Below are 14239 nucleotides of genomic sequence, written 5' to 3'. Positions count from 1 at the left end.
TTACCATGTTTATACTAATAAAAGAATGGCCAGTGAGTGGGTTAACAAATACTAGCATCAGAAAAAGCAGGATCTTTAATATAAGCTGGTAGCGTCTGACCACCTGGCATTAGTCATTAACTGACTCACCACAGCTTGCTCAAATAGTTCTCTCAGCTTCTGCTCAGACTCTCCGGATACTCCAGACACAATCTCTGGAGCAGCCACTTTCAAAATTGGCAGGTCAAGTTCCTATGCAGACACATAAAAGAATAACCAAATATTCAAATTTTAATTTCCCTACTTTTTCTTATCCAGTCCCCTCAAATTTTTTAAATAGCTAGTTTCCTGAGGAACTTCATCTTTTTATGTTGGCCCAGTGAAAAACACTATTTGAAAATCAATGGTTTTGGCCGGGCATGGTGGCTCAGGCCTATAATCCCACTACTTTGGGAGGCTGAGGTGGGCGGATCACCTGAGGTCAGGAGTTCAAGACCACCCTGACCAACATGGAGAAACCCCATTTTTACTAAAAATACAAAAATTAGCCATGCATGGTGGTGCATGCCTATAATCTCAGCTACTTGGGAAGGCTGAGGCAGAAGAATTGCTTGAACCCGGGAGGCGGAGGTTGTAGTGAGCCGAGATCGCGTCATTGCACTCCAGCCTGGGCAACAAGAGCAAAACTCCATCTCCAAAAAAAAAAAAATCAATGGTTTCATGCAAACACATTTAAGTGGATACCTTCAACTTGTTTTTATTTTATACATGTCACTATAAAATTCTATTATCTTTTCTGAATAAAGGGTCTTGACTTTCAAGAGGTATGTTATCCCCACTTAGGGCTGAGCCAAAGCAATTCTTCGTTTTTTTTGGAGAGACTGTGTCTCACTATGTTGCCCAGGCTGGTCCCAAACTCCTGGCCTCAAGCCATCCTCCCAATTCAGCCTCCCAAAGTGCTGGGGATACAGGAGTGACCATTCCTGGCCTATCAAAACAATTCTTACCCATCTGCTAAGGAGAAAATAGCAAGGGTTGTGACACAGATGTTTCCCACACATTCTGCTAGTATTTCTCCAAATCCTAACCCAGAGAGTAGCCAGTTACTAGTCAGAGGAGGGAGACTCTTTAGGAAGAGGCCAGGTGTGGATGCCCATGCCTGTAATCCCAGCACTTTGAGAGGAGTTTGAGACCAGCCTGGGCAACACAGTGAGACCCCACCTCTAAAAAAATAATAAATTAGCCAGGCATGCTGATGCATGCCTGCAGTCCCAGTTACCTGTGAGGCTGAGGCAGGAGGAGCCTGAGAAGTCAAAGCTGCAGTGAGCTGTGATCATGCCACTGCACTCAGCCTGGGCAACAGAGAGAAAATCTGTTTCAAAAAAAAAAAAGAGAGAGAAGAGACTACTGTTCTCCCATTCTTGTGCTTATCTTGAAATTTCACTTCCTCAACCATACCTTCCTTGAACCCAACTCTAATTTGGGAATCCTAACATACCACATACCATTTTGCACTTCTTCTTGTCTTCCATTTATTATAGTCATTATTATGTACAGCATTTATTTATATGAATGACTGTTTAATGTCTCTCTCATATTAGAACTACGATTGTGGTACTTAACACTATATTCCAAAGTCTGGCATGCAGTAGTCATGTAATGGAATTATTAAACAAAAATGAAGCAAACCAATCAAGTCCCCCTTTACAAATGATTTTCTTTCATAGAACATTATTGTATTAGCGCTTGGTATAACATGCTATTTTTCTTTTTTCTTTTTTTTTTTAGATAGAGTCTGGCTCTTGTTGCCCAAGCTGGAGTGCAATGGCATGATCTTGGCTCACCGCGACCTCCGCCTCCAGGTTCAAGTGATTCTCCTGCCTTAGCCCCCAAGTAGCTGGGATTGCAGGCATGCGCCACCACACCCAGCTAATTTTGTATTTTTAGTAGAGATGGGGGTTTCTCCATGTTGGTCAGGCTGGTCTTGAACTCCCGACCTCAGGTGATCCACATGCCTCGGCCTCCCAAAGTGCTGGGATTACAGGCATGAGCCACTGCGCCCGGCGAGCATGCTATTTTTCTAATCGAAGTTACTCGGATATTTTACATTACTGTCCCCTACAGTTTCTGAAAAATCTGAGAGGGTTAAAATAAGATTGCTAACTTTTAATTTCTCAAAGTAAGTGTCTATTATTACCATTTTAGAAAGAATTATTTTAAAACTAGAAAGTATAAGAACACGACTCTAAATAAAAATTTTGAATAAATTTAGCTCTATGAAAAATAATATAACCCTAGTTTTCTTATTTTACTGCTCCTTAGAACCACTGGGAGGGCAGGTGCAGTGGCCCATGCCTGTAATCCCAGCACTTTGGAAGACTGAGACAGGAGGACTGCTTGAGGCCAGGAGTTTAAGACCAGCCAGGCAACATAGTGGGATTCATCTCTACAAAAAAACAAAAACATAAGCTGGGCGTGGTGGTATGTGTCTGTGGTTCCAGTTACTCGGGAGGCTGAGGTGGGAGGACCACTTGAGCCTGGGAAGTTGAGGCTGTAGTGAGCCATGATTGCACCATTGCACTCCAGCCTGGGTGACAGTGAAACTCTGTCTCAAAAAAATAAGTAAAATGAAATAACTATTGGGTTAAAGGGAAAGCAAAGTAACTAAAATGTAAGCTATGTGTTAATAAAAAGGTTTGTTTAAAACCGTATTATTATGGCCGGGTGCGATGACTCACACCTGTAATCCTAGCACTTTGGGAGGCTGAGGCGAGTGGATTGCCTGACCTCAGGAGCTCAAGACCAGCCTGGGCAAGAGGGTGAAACCCCGTCTCTACTATAATACAAAAAATCAGCCGGGCGTGGTGGCGTATGCCTGTAGTCCCAGCTACTGGGGAGGCTGAGGCAGGAGAATTGCTTGAACCCGGGAGGCGGAGGTTGCAGTAAGCCAAGATCACGACACTGCATTCCAGCCTGGGTGACAGAGTGAGACTCTGTCTCCAAAAAAAAAAAAAACTGTATTATTTTACTTTTTATCTAACTCTTGCCATATAAACAATTACATACATTAAAAAAAAAATCCCTCAAGTTGCTTGTGAGAAACAATAAATAAACTAAATGAATAAATACCACAAATAATACCAGCATGATAACAAAGGGATCAGTTCCAATGACTATGTTCTCTTCCTGAAGAATGCCATGTCTGGTTTAAGTTGACCAAAGAGAAAAAACAAAAACAAATAATAACAACAAAAACAGCAAAAGCAAACAAATGTCAGCAAGCCTCACCCCAGCAATTGCATGTGCAAGTAATGTCTTCCCACAGCCTGGTGGTCCATGAAGGAGAACTCCACGAGGGGGCACGACGCCCAGGTGGTGGTACACCTCCGGGTGACGCATGTGTATGAGCATCTTGCAGACCTCCTAGCAGAGGATAAGCACAAAGATGTCTTTCAAAACAGAACAATCAAAGTAGAATGAAATGTCCTATTTTTCGGAGCAGTGAAATGGAGTAGATAGGTAGAATATACACCTTAGACTTAGATCAGACTTTGAATCCTGGCTCTGGTACCTACTGTGTGATTTCAGCAATAACCTCTCTGAGGAGCTATTTCCTAAGCTGTAACATTATATACCTTGAGGATGTAATGCAAAGTTAACTAGCACGGCAGATGAAAAAGAGTAGGCATTAAAAATAAAGTTACCATTACGGCCAGGCATGGTGGCTCACGCCTGTAATCCCAGCACTTTGGGAGGCTGAGGTGGGCAGATCACGAAGTCAGGAGATCAAGACCATCCTGGCCAACATGGTGAAGCCCTGTCTCTACTAAAAATACAAAAATTAGCTGGGCGTGGTGGCACATGCCTGTAAACCCAACTACTCGGGTGGCTGAGGCAGAAGAATCGCTTGAACCTGGGAGGCGGAGGTTGCAGTGAGCCGAGATCGCGCCACTGCACTCCAGCCTGGTGACAGAGCTACACTCCTTCTCAAAATAAATAAATAAAATAAAATAAAAAATAAATAAAAATAAAGTTACCATTACTATTAGTATTGCTAAGACAATATTACTTACAAAGCATGGATTTTATATATACTATAATTAAAATAATAGAAAAGTTCAAAATAGTATGCATCTTTTCTCCTGCAATGCCCTAAAGGGTACAGGTCAGGTTTGCCCTTCTCAACCTTCCCAGTTTCCTTTTCTACACCCAGATCATATTAGAAACAAAGAAGTAGGCTTTTTTCTCATAACTGATTAGTAATATATCCATTTGAGGTAAAATTCAGAATTTGCACTAACTTTTAATGTCATATCATTGCCTCCCACATCTTCAAACTTCACGTTGGAGATCTGGAATTCTAAACCCCTGGCTTTAGCTGGTAAACAAAAATGAGGAGATGAAAAGATTAATGATTCAGTAGTAACTCATAATTATAATGAATAGTCTTTAAGTAAACAAAGGTCCATTAAATACAGAAATATTTCCTGGTAAACATTTCTGCACATAGAAGGTCCCTCAAGCAAAATAGCTTGGGACAGAATGATGCTTCTCTCACTGCAAACATGACCACTGCCACCAACAAGACTCACACCTTACCTTTCTTTTGCAGGACAGCTTCAATTTCTCCATCTACTTCCTGAAGATCTTCTTTCTTCCTTTTGCTTCCTTTATTCTTTAGCTTGCCTTTCCGTTTCATATCACTCTCCAAAAGAGAAGAATCTTTTGAATCCTGGAAAGAAAAGAAATTTAAATTTGCCATGCTTAAAATTCTATGCCAATAATTGTTTTACTTTTTAAAGAGGGGCATTGTAAAGAAAATTCATTCCTGCCCTAGCACTTTCACCTCTGTTAACTATTCCCAACCTCTTTGCTCAAAGATGCTGTCTATTGTGAAAGTCCTTCTCCTCATTCCCTTAAAGCTCAGTTTAAACCTTAACATTTGGTGCTGGCCTTGGCAGCACATATACTAAAATTGGAATGATACAAAGATTAGCATGGCCCCTGTGCAAGGATGACATGGAAATTTGTGAAGCATCCCATATGGGGAAAAAAAAAAAAGAAAAAAGAAATCTTAACATTTGAATGCCGCTTCTTTTCCAGATTCTTTCAGTTAGAGTTTGTTTTTGTTTTTGTTTTGAGACAGAGTTTCACTCTTGTCACCCAGGCTGGAGTGCAACAGCGCGATCTCAGCTCACTGCAACCTCCACCTCCTAGGTTCAAACAATTCTCCTGCCTCAGCCTCCCAAGTAGCCCACCACCATGCCCAGCTAATTTTTATATTATCAGTAGAGATGGGGTTTCGCCATGTTGGCCAGGCTGGTATCGAACTCCTGACCTCAGGTGATCTGCCCACCTCAGCCTCCCAAAGTGCTGGGATTACAGGCGTGAGCCGCCCTGCACGGCCCTCTTTCAGTTAGATTTAATCTTGTCCTCACATTCCCAAGACACCGCATTTGCAGCTATTATCAGTTGGAATAATCTGCCTTGTATGAGTGATTCACTTATCTCTGTCTTTCTCACTGAATTGTGAGCTCCTTGATTAAGGACACTGATATTTGCCTTTTATTTCTCACTGAGTCTTCTATATAGTTGTCTTCATCTGACAGCTGATGATTCACTAAATTAAATATGACTACAGAGCTGCTTTGACAGTCATAACAAAGTGTAATTCAGCCAAGCACACTGGGACACACCTGTAGCCCCAGCTACTTGAGAGGCAGAAGGACCACTTGAGCTCAGGGTTTCAAGGCTATAGTGTTCTGTGATCATGCCTGTGAAAAGTGACTGCACTCTAGCCTGGGTGATGTAGCAATATTCCAACTCTTAAAAAAAAATTTTTTTTTTTTTGAGACGGAGTCTCGCTCTGTCACCCAGGATGGAGTGCAGTGGCACGATCTCAGCGCACTGCAAGCTCCGCCTGCCGGGTTCACGTCATTCTCCTGCCTCAGCCTCCCAAGTAGCTGGGACTACAGGTGCCCGCCATGACGCCTGGCTAACTTTTTGTATTTTTAGTAGAGACAGGGTTTCACTGTGTTAGCCAGGATGGTCTCAATCTCCTGACCTCATGATCTGCCCGCCTTGGTCTCCCAAAGTGCTGGGAATACAGGTGTGAGCCACTGCGCCCGGCCAAAAAAATTGTTTTTAAGTATGATTCAGGCTGAGGTGGGTGGATCACTTGAGCTCAGGAGTTCAAGACCAGCCTGAGCAACATGGCCAAACGCCATCTCTACAAAAAATACAAAACTTAGCCAGGTGTGGTGGTGGGCACCTGTAGTCCCCAGCTACTTGGAAGGCTGAGGTGGGGGGATGGCTTATGCCCAGGGGGTGGAGGTTATAGTGAGCCGTGATCATGCCACTCCACCATGTCAGTCTGGGTGACAAGGCAGACCCTGTCTCAAACCAAAAAAAGTATTTCAGCATTAAGACTCGAGTTCTTGCCAACCATAACAATGTTCCCTATAGATGGATGATATGGATAATTAAAGCAAAGAGATTTGGAAAGGCCTATTAATAAATAAAAAGGGGAAAGGTTCTGCCAAATCAAAGGGCTTGGTTCTTAGAAACCAGTTGAAGCATCATTGTCCATGAGGAATATGTGAGCCACATATGAAATTCATTTAATAATCTATTTTACTTAACCCAGTATATCCAAAATATTATCATTTCAACAGTCAATATAAAATATTATTAATGAGATGTTTTACATTCTATTTTTTTAGTGAGTCTCCAAAGTCTAATGTACACTTTAAGTTAATAGCACATCTCAATTTGGACCCTAAATTTTCATGGGAAACACCTGATTTGTACTTAGAGTTTGTAAAATTTACAGCTGAGGAAATAGATTCACATACCTAACAGGGTGGTAGGAGATGAAACTGAAAAGAAAGTCAGGCAGCGAAATCATAAAGGACGTTAGTGGCTGTCACAGGCCTTTGGATTTGAAACTGAATGAAGCCACTGGAGGGTTTTAAATAGAAGAATGATAATATGTGGTGGCTCACGCCTACAATCCCAGAACTTTGGGAGTCCGAGGCGGGTGGATCGCTTGACCCCAAGAGTTCAAGACCAGCTTGGGCAACACTGCAAAACACCATCTCTAGAAAAGATATAACTTAGCTAGGTGTGGTGGCGCATGCCTGTAGTCTTAGTTACATGGGAGGCTGAGGTGGGGGATGGCTGGAGCCTGGAAGGCAGAGGTTGCAATGAGCCAAGATCGCACCACTGCACTCCAGCCTCAGCGACAGAGCCAGACCCAGTCTCAAAAAAAAAAAAAAAAAAAAAAAAAAAGCTATCTCTCTGTGTAAAGAATAAACTAGGGGAACAAGAAAGGACACAGACTCCAGCTAGAAGGCTGTTTCAATAATTAAGTCAAGAACGAAAAAAGGCTTAGACTAGGATAGAAAGAATGGAAAGCAGTGCAATGTGATCAAATTCTCCATATATTTTAAAGTTCCTATGCCTTCCACAAAACACAAGTATCTGCTTGATATTATATTCAACTAAAAGGTTGAAATGTACTTCGATGATATGGGGCTAAAATTTCATTGCAAAAATACCTGTATCTCAGTTATTGGCTTCTTAGGATTACTTTTCTCACATGACAGGTCCAAGAAAAAACTGTCTTTCTTTCCACTTGGGGTTTTGTCAATAAACCATCCTCCCTCAGAATCTTTGGCAGGGGTCTTCAAGGGAATGGAGCCTGTTTTGGAACTTATCCGTGGTGTTGAAGAGGTGGTTTCTCTTTGCTCCATCTCAGGAGTATTTGAAACAGAATCAGGATTTCCTTTCCGATATAAAGACAGCAGGGAACTGTTCATGTGATTTGCTGACTGGCAGAAAGATAAAACAAAATTGTAGCATAAATTACTCAACAGGTACTCATAAAAGTTGTATTGCCTATAGTAATAAGTTTTCTATATATTGTTTTTTAACAACTTCTCTCAGAACATTTATAATCAGAATATATAGGTGTTAGGCTGGGCACAGTGGCTTATGCCTGTAATCCCAGCACTTTGGGAGGCCGAGGTGGGCAGATCACTTGAGGTCAGGAGTTTAAGACCAGCCTAGCCAACATGGTGTAACACCGTCTCTAGTAAAAATACAAAAATTAGCCGGGCGCAGTGGTAGGCACCTGTAATCCCAGCTACTTGGGAGGCTGAGGCAGGAGAATCACTTGAACCCAGCAGGCGGAAGTTGCAGTGAGCCGAGATCACACCACTGCACTCCAGCCTGGGTGACAGAGTGAGACTCCATCTCAAAAAAAAAAAAAAAAAGAAAAGAATATATGGGTGTTCACAATAAGATGACTCACAAACAAGCATTTACTATTCAAAGACTTCACTCTGCCGGGCGCAGTGGCCCACGCCTGTAATCCCAGCACTTTGGGAAGCCGAGGCGGGCGGATCACGAGGTCAGGAGATCAAAACCATTCTGGCTAACACGGTGAAACCCCGTCTCTACTAAAAATACAAAAAGTTAGCCAGGCGTCATGGCGGGCGCCTGTAGTCCCAGCTACTCGGGAGGCTGAGGCAGGAGAATGGCGAGAACCCGGGAGGCGGAGCTTGCAGTGAGCCGAGATCACGCCACTGCACTCCAGCCTGGGTGACAGAGCGAGACCCTGTCCCTGCGAAAACTGGATCAAATATTTTGATAATATATTCAAAACTTATATACCAAGGGAAAAAATAAAAAGCAAATTATAAATAATTTGACAAACAGTTGGCCCTCTATATCCGAGGGTTCTGCATCCAGGGATTCAATGAACCTCAATGGAAAATATTTGGGAAATAAAAAGCAATTAAAAAACACAATACACCAATAAAAATAATACAAATTTTAAGAAATAAAGTGTATGCTGGGCATGTTGTCTCATGTCTGTAATCCCAGCACTTTGGGAGGCCAAGGTGGGTGGATCACTCAAGGCCAGGAGTTCAAGACCAGCCTGGCCAACATGGTGAAACCACATCTCTACTAAAAATGCCAAAAAGTAGCTAGGTGTGGTGGCGCACACCTGTAATCTCAGCTACTCAGGAGGCTGAGGCACGAGAATCACTTGAACTTGGGAGGCAGAGGTTGCAGTGAGCCGAGATGAAACCACTGCACTCCAGCCTGGGTGACAGAGCAAGACCCTGCCTGCAATTCCAGCTCCTCAGGAGGCTGAGGCAGGAGAATCACTTGAGCCGGGGAGGTGGAGGTTGCAGTGAGCCGAGATCACACCACTGCACTCCAGCCTCGGTGATCACACCACTGTACTTCAGCCTGGGCGACAGAGTGAGACTCCCTCTCAAAAAAAAAAAAAAAGAAAGAAAGAAATATAGTGTAAAAACTATTTACATCTTATTTACATTGTATTATTACAAGTAATCCAGAGATAATTTAAAGTATACAAGAGGATGTATATAAGGTTATATGCAAACATGATGCCATTTTACGTAAGGGACTTGAGCATTTGCAGGCATTCATGTGGGGCTCTGGGGCCAATCCCCCATGGATAGTGAGGGCCGACTATATTATCTCCATATTCTCCTTTAATCAAGCCTTTTCATTACTAATGCCATCTCCTTGACAAAAAGTATATCCCTTTTTCCATTTTTACTATTAATTACTCTATTCTTGTCTGCCCTTATTTCTAGCTATTCTCTTCCCTTCTTTTTCCTTGTATAACTGACTTATAAACATAAATACTGGAAGGATGGTTAATCCATCACCAACACTGAACACAGAAAGTGTTCAATTATTTATGGATGGAAGACTTCCGAAGTCTCTTATTCTATTCCCTGTCCTTCCTTTCTCCCTCCCTTTAGCCCTAACCCTTTTTTTTCTTTCCCTCTTTCTTTCCTTCTCTTCTCTCTCTCTCTCTTTTGCAATAAGGTCTGTCGCCCAGGCTGAAGTGGAATGGCACAATCATAGCTCACCGCAGCCTCAAACTCCTGGGCTCAAGTGATCCTCCAGCCTCAGCCTCCTGAGTAGCTAGGACTATGGGTGTATGCCACCAGATCCAGCTAATTTTTGTTTGTTTTTTGTAGAGACAGAGTCTTGCTAGGTTGCCCAGGCTGGTCTTGAACTCCTGGCTTCAAGTGATCTTCCTGCCTCAGCCTCCCAAAGTGCTGGGATTACAGACGTGAGCCATAGCCCCTGGCCTTTTATTCTATTCCTTACTGATTTTTATTTATTTATTTTTTTGGAGACAGGATCTGGTTTTGTTGCTCAGGCTGGAGTGCAGTAGTGCAATCCCAGATCACTGCAACCTCTGCAACCTGGGCTCAAGTGATCCTCCCACCTCAGCTTCCTGAGTAGCTGGGACCACAGGTGCAAGCCATTACACCTGGCTAATTTTGGGGGGTTTTTTGGTAGAGATGGGGTTGTGCCATGTTGCACAGGCTGGTCTCGAACTCCTGGGCTAAAGTGATCCACCCTCCTTGGCCTTCCAAAGTGCTGGGATTACAGGCGTGAGCCACGACAGCTAGCCTTATTTTTTTTTAAAAGGTAGGGTCTCACTCTGTCACCCAGGCTGGAGTGCAGTGGCGCAATCATGGCTCACTGCACCTCACTGCAGCCTTGACCTCCTGGGCTCAAGTGATTCTCCCACCTCAGCCCCCCAAGTAGCTGGGACCACAGGTGCATGCCACCATGCCCGGCTAACTTTTGTATTTTTTGTAGAGACAAGGTTTCACCATGTTGGCCAGACTTATTTTTTCGTACTTTTTATAGAGACAAGGTTTTGCCATGTTGCCCAGGCTGGTCTCAAATGCCTGGGTTCAAGTGATCTGCATGCCTCAGCCTCCCAAAGTGTTGGGATTAGAGGTGTGAGTCACCATGTCCAGCTAATACTGAGTTTTTCAAGGGAGGTACCATAACAACTAAAAAAGAAAAAATCAAAATGGACCCACTAAATGTTTGGCTTACCTGTGGATCTGGGTAGTCTTCCATACTTGAATCATCATCAGAATAGCTTTCAGTATACCTCAGTAAAAGGAGGGAAAAATGTTTTAAAGACTTTCTCTCCCATATCCTAAAAAAATGACTACCCAAAACAAGTAAATATATTCAGCCAAAAGATTATGGTGGTTAAGAGTCCAAACTCTGGAATCAGAGAAACTAGGATTCAAAATCCAACTTAACCAGTTATTACTTAACCTCTCTAAGCGTCAGCTTCCTTATCTATAAAATGGAGATTTAATAAGTAATGTCTGTCTCCCAGGGTTATTAAAGGATTAAATAAACACTTGCAAAGTCCTTATGCATTTACAATATATAATAAATGCAAAATAAATTATAGTTATATTTATCCTAGCAATAAATAAAAGTGAGATACAAATTCCCTCAGGCCCAAAGGTCCCATTTAGGGATATCAGATTCAGGTAGAGGAAATATTTCAGCAACCTATAATTAAGTACTCTGAGTAACAAATTCACAAAGTCAACATGACCAAAGCATGTAACCAAATACAACTTCTCCAAGACTGTTCATGAGGGATGAAGGAACAAATAAATTTCCTGTATCAAAAAAGAGGTATAAATCCTAATAAAATACAAGCTGAGAATGTAGTCTTAATTCATTATAACTGAAAGTTGTTATCTAATAGCTTCAAGTAACTTCAGGACACTGCTAGTATTTAATACTTCTTTGGAAATTATTTAAATAGGCCCGGCATGGTGGCTCATGCCTGTAATCCCAGCACTTTGGGAGGCCGAGGCGGGTGGATTACCTGAGGTCAGGAGTTCGAGACTAGCCTGGCCAACATGGTGAAACCCCGTCTCTACTAAAAAATACAAAAATAAGCCAGGTGTGGTGAAAATACGCCTGTAATCCCAGCTACTCGGGAGGCTGAGGCAGGAAAATTACTTGAGCCCGGGAGACAGAGGTTGCAGTGAGCCAAGATCGTGCCACTACACTCCAGCCTGGCCCACAGTATGAGACTCTGCCAAAAAAAAAAAAAAAAAAAAATTATTTAAATAAGAAAAAAAAAAAGTCCTTTTCTTATTTAAATAATTTTTTTTTTTTTTTTTTAGGTAGAAAGCTTTATATGAATGCAATGAAATGCTGTTATAATTAAGATATTAAGATACAAATTCTAGCCTGGGCAACTAAGGGAGACTCTGTCTCTACAAAAAAATTAAAAAATTAGCTGGGCATGCTGGCACACACCTGTAATCCCAGCTACCTGTGAGGCTGCGGTGGGAGGATCGCTTGGGCCTGGGACGTCAAGACTGCGGTAAGCCATGATTGTGCCAGTGCACTGAAGCCTGGGTGACAGAGCGAGACGCTGTCTCAAAAAACAAAACAAAACAAAAAACCAAGCAAATTCTGTATTCATTAAAATTAATCAGCATTACTTGGGAGCAATTCTACTCAATGTAAATAAGGTATATCATTCAACTATTTGAAAAAAAAAAAAGTTTTGCCTTACAACTCATGCCCTAAAAAAAGAAAAAAAAAATTCCAAGTGGATTAAAGAGTTAAACATAAAGAAAGAAGAAAAAAGTGTAAGTAATTATTTTACACACTCTTGTGAGAGAGGTCTTTCTAAGCATATCAGCATAAACCAAAAGGAAAAAGACTGATAGATTTGACTACATAAAAATGCAAAACTTCTCTAATCAAAAGATGGTGCAAACGAAAATTAAAAAAGAAGTGGCAACATGGGGAAAGCAGTTGTAATGCATATAAAAAGAGGTATTATTTTATGCAAAACACTCTGACAACTAATAAGGAAAATGCAAATACCTCTCAAATGAAATAGAAAAAACTCCATAAGCAAGCAATTCGCAAAACAAATACGAAATAACAAAAAAACTAACCTCAATAATTATAAAATCACAAATAAAAATATGATCAAGGCCAGAGGCGGTGGCTCAAGCCTGTAATCCCAGCACTTTGGGAGGCCAAGGTGGGCGGATCACCTGAGGTCAGGAGTTCGAGACCAGCCTGGCCAACATGGTGAAACCCTGTCTCTACTAAACATACAAAAATTGGCCAGCAGTGGTGGTGGGTGCCTGTAATCCCAACTACTCGGGAGGCTGAGGCAGGAGAATTGCTTGAACCTGGGAGGCAGAGGATGCAGTGAGCCGAGATCGCACCACTGGACTCCGGCCTGGGTGACAGAGTGAGATTCTGTCTCAAAAAAAGAAAAAATATATATGATCAATATTTTGCCTATAAAAACAGCAAAGATTAAATTATAGTATAACTAAGATTGCAGGGATGCAGAGAAATGTGCCCTTTATACAAAGTTGTTGGGAGTATAAACTGAGGCAACCTTTTTAGGAAGGTAAGTCCAAATGCACTGGAAATCTCAAAAATATAAATCTTTGACCCCAGAAATTCCACCTCAAAAATTCAACATAAAAAAGTGATGTGTACAAAGATATATGCAGTAAAGCAGTAAAGAGTTATTTATTATGCAATAGTGTAACACAAATAAATATCCATGAATATGGAACTGGTTAAGAAAATTATGATAAATCTAAATGAAAAAGGCTGAGCTACGAACAGTAAAATGGGGCTATCACCCCAAATCCTGTAGACATTAAAAGGATAACAAGAGAATATTGCAGAAGCATTATGCCAACAAATTCCACACCTGAGAGAAAATGAACAAATGATTAAAAAATACAATTTATCACAATTGACATAAGGAGAGATGTAAGGAAGAGCTGTATATCTAGCAACATTAAAATTTATCAAAATCCTTCAGAAAAAGAAGACTCTGGGGGAAGTTGACTCTAGGCCTAGAAAAACTGTGGTCGAACACTAACAAATATTCAAAAAAGAATTTCCATAATGTGTTTTCATAAAATAGAGAACAAAAGAACACTTTCCCACTAATATCATGAGGCCGGTGTAACCCTAACACCAAAACATGACAGACATTCCAAAAATGAACAAAAGAAAATTCAGACCAATATGACATACAGATGCAAACATCTGTAGAAAAAGATTAGTAAATCGAATCCAATTAATATCCTTTTTTTCAAGAATTAGCCGGGCATGGTGGCATGTGCCTGTAATCCCAGCTACTCAGGAGGCTGAGGCAGGAGAATGGCTTAAACCCGGGAGGCGGTGGTTGCAGCGAGCTGAGATCACGCTATTGCACTCCAGCCTGGGCGACAAGAGTGAGACTCCATCTCAAAAAAACAACGTCAAACAAATACTCTTTACAAATAACTTTTTCTTTTTTTTTTTTAGAGACAAGGCCTCACTCTCTCACCCAGGCTGGAGTGCAGTGGCATAATTATAGCTCATTGTAATCTTCAAC

At 41.6% G+C, this 14239-nt stretch overlaps 1 protein-coding gene and 1 non-coding gene across 2 annotated transcripts in view; one reads left to right on the top strand and one right to left on the bottom strand.

Moving 5' to 3' along the window:
* NVL (nuclear VCP like) overlaps positions 1-14239 on the bottom strand; it is a 102436-nt gene that overhangs the window by 72922 nt on the left and 15275 nt on the right. Inside the window, 9 exon segments of the mRNA XM_054659325.2 lie at positions 130-231; positions 1259-1280; positions 1282-1331; positions 3268-3402; positions 4281-4357; positions 4579-4711; positions 7539-7811; positions 10888-10945; positions 12146-12247. Of these exon segments, the coding sequence (XP_054515300.1) occupies positions 130-231; positions 1259-1280; positions 1282-1331; positions 3268-3402; positions 4281-4357; positions 4579-4711; positions 7539-7811; positions 10888-10945; positions 12146-12247 (952 nt within the window).
* Positions 4925-5028, top strand: LOC112207028 (U6 spliceosomal RNA). The gene has a single exon (XR_002941510.1). It is a non-coding gene; the product is annotated as a U6 spliceosomal RNA (small nuclear RNA).

The sequence above is a fragment of the Pan troglodytes genome, chromosome 1 (genome assembly GCF_028858775.2).
Source record: "Pan troglodytes isolate AG18354 chromosome 1, NHGRI_mPanTro3-v2.0_pri, whole genome shotgun sequence".
NCBI classification, from domain to species: domain Eukaryota; kingdom Metazoa; phylum Chordata; class Mammalia; order Primates; family Hominidae; genus Pan; species Pan troglodytes.
This window is presented reverse-complemented; position numbering and strand designations above follow the sequence as displayed.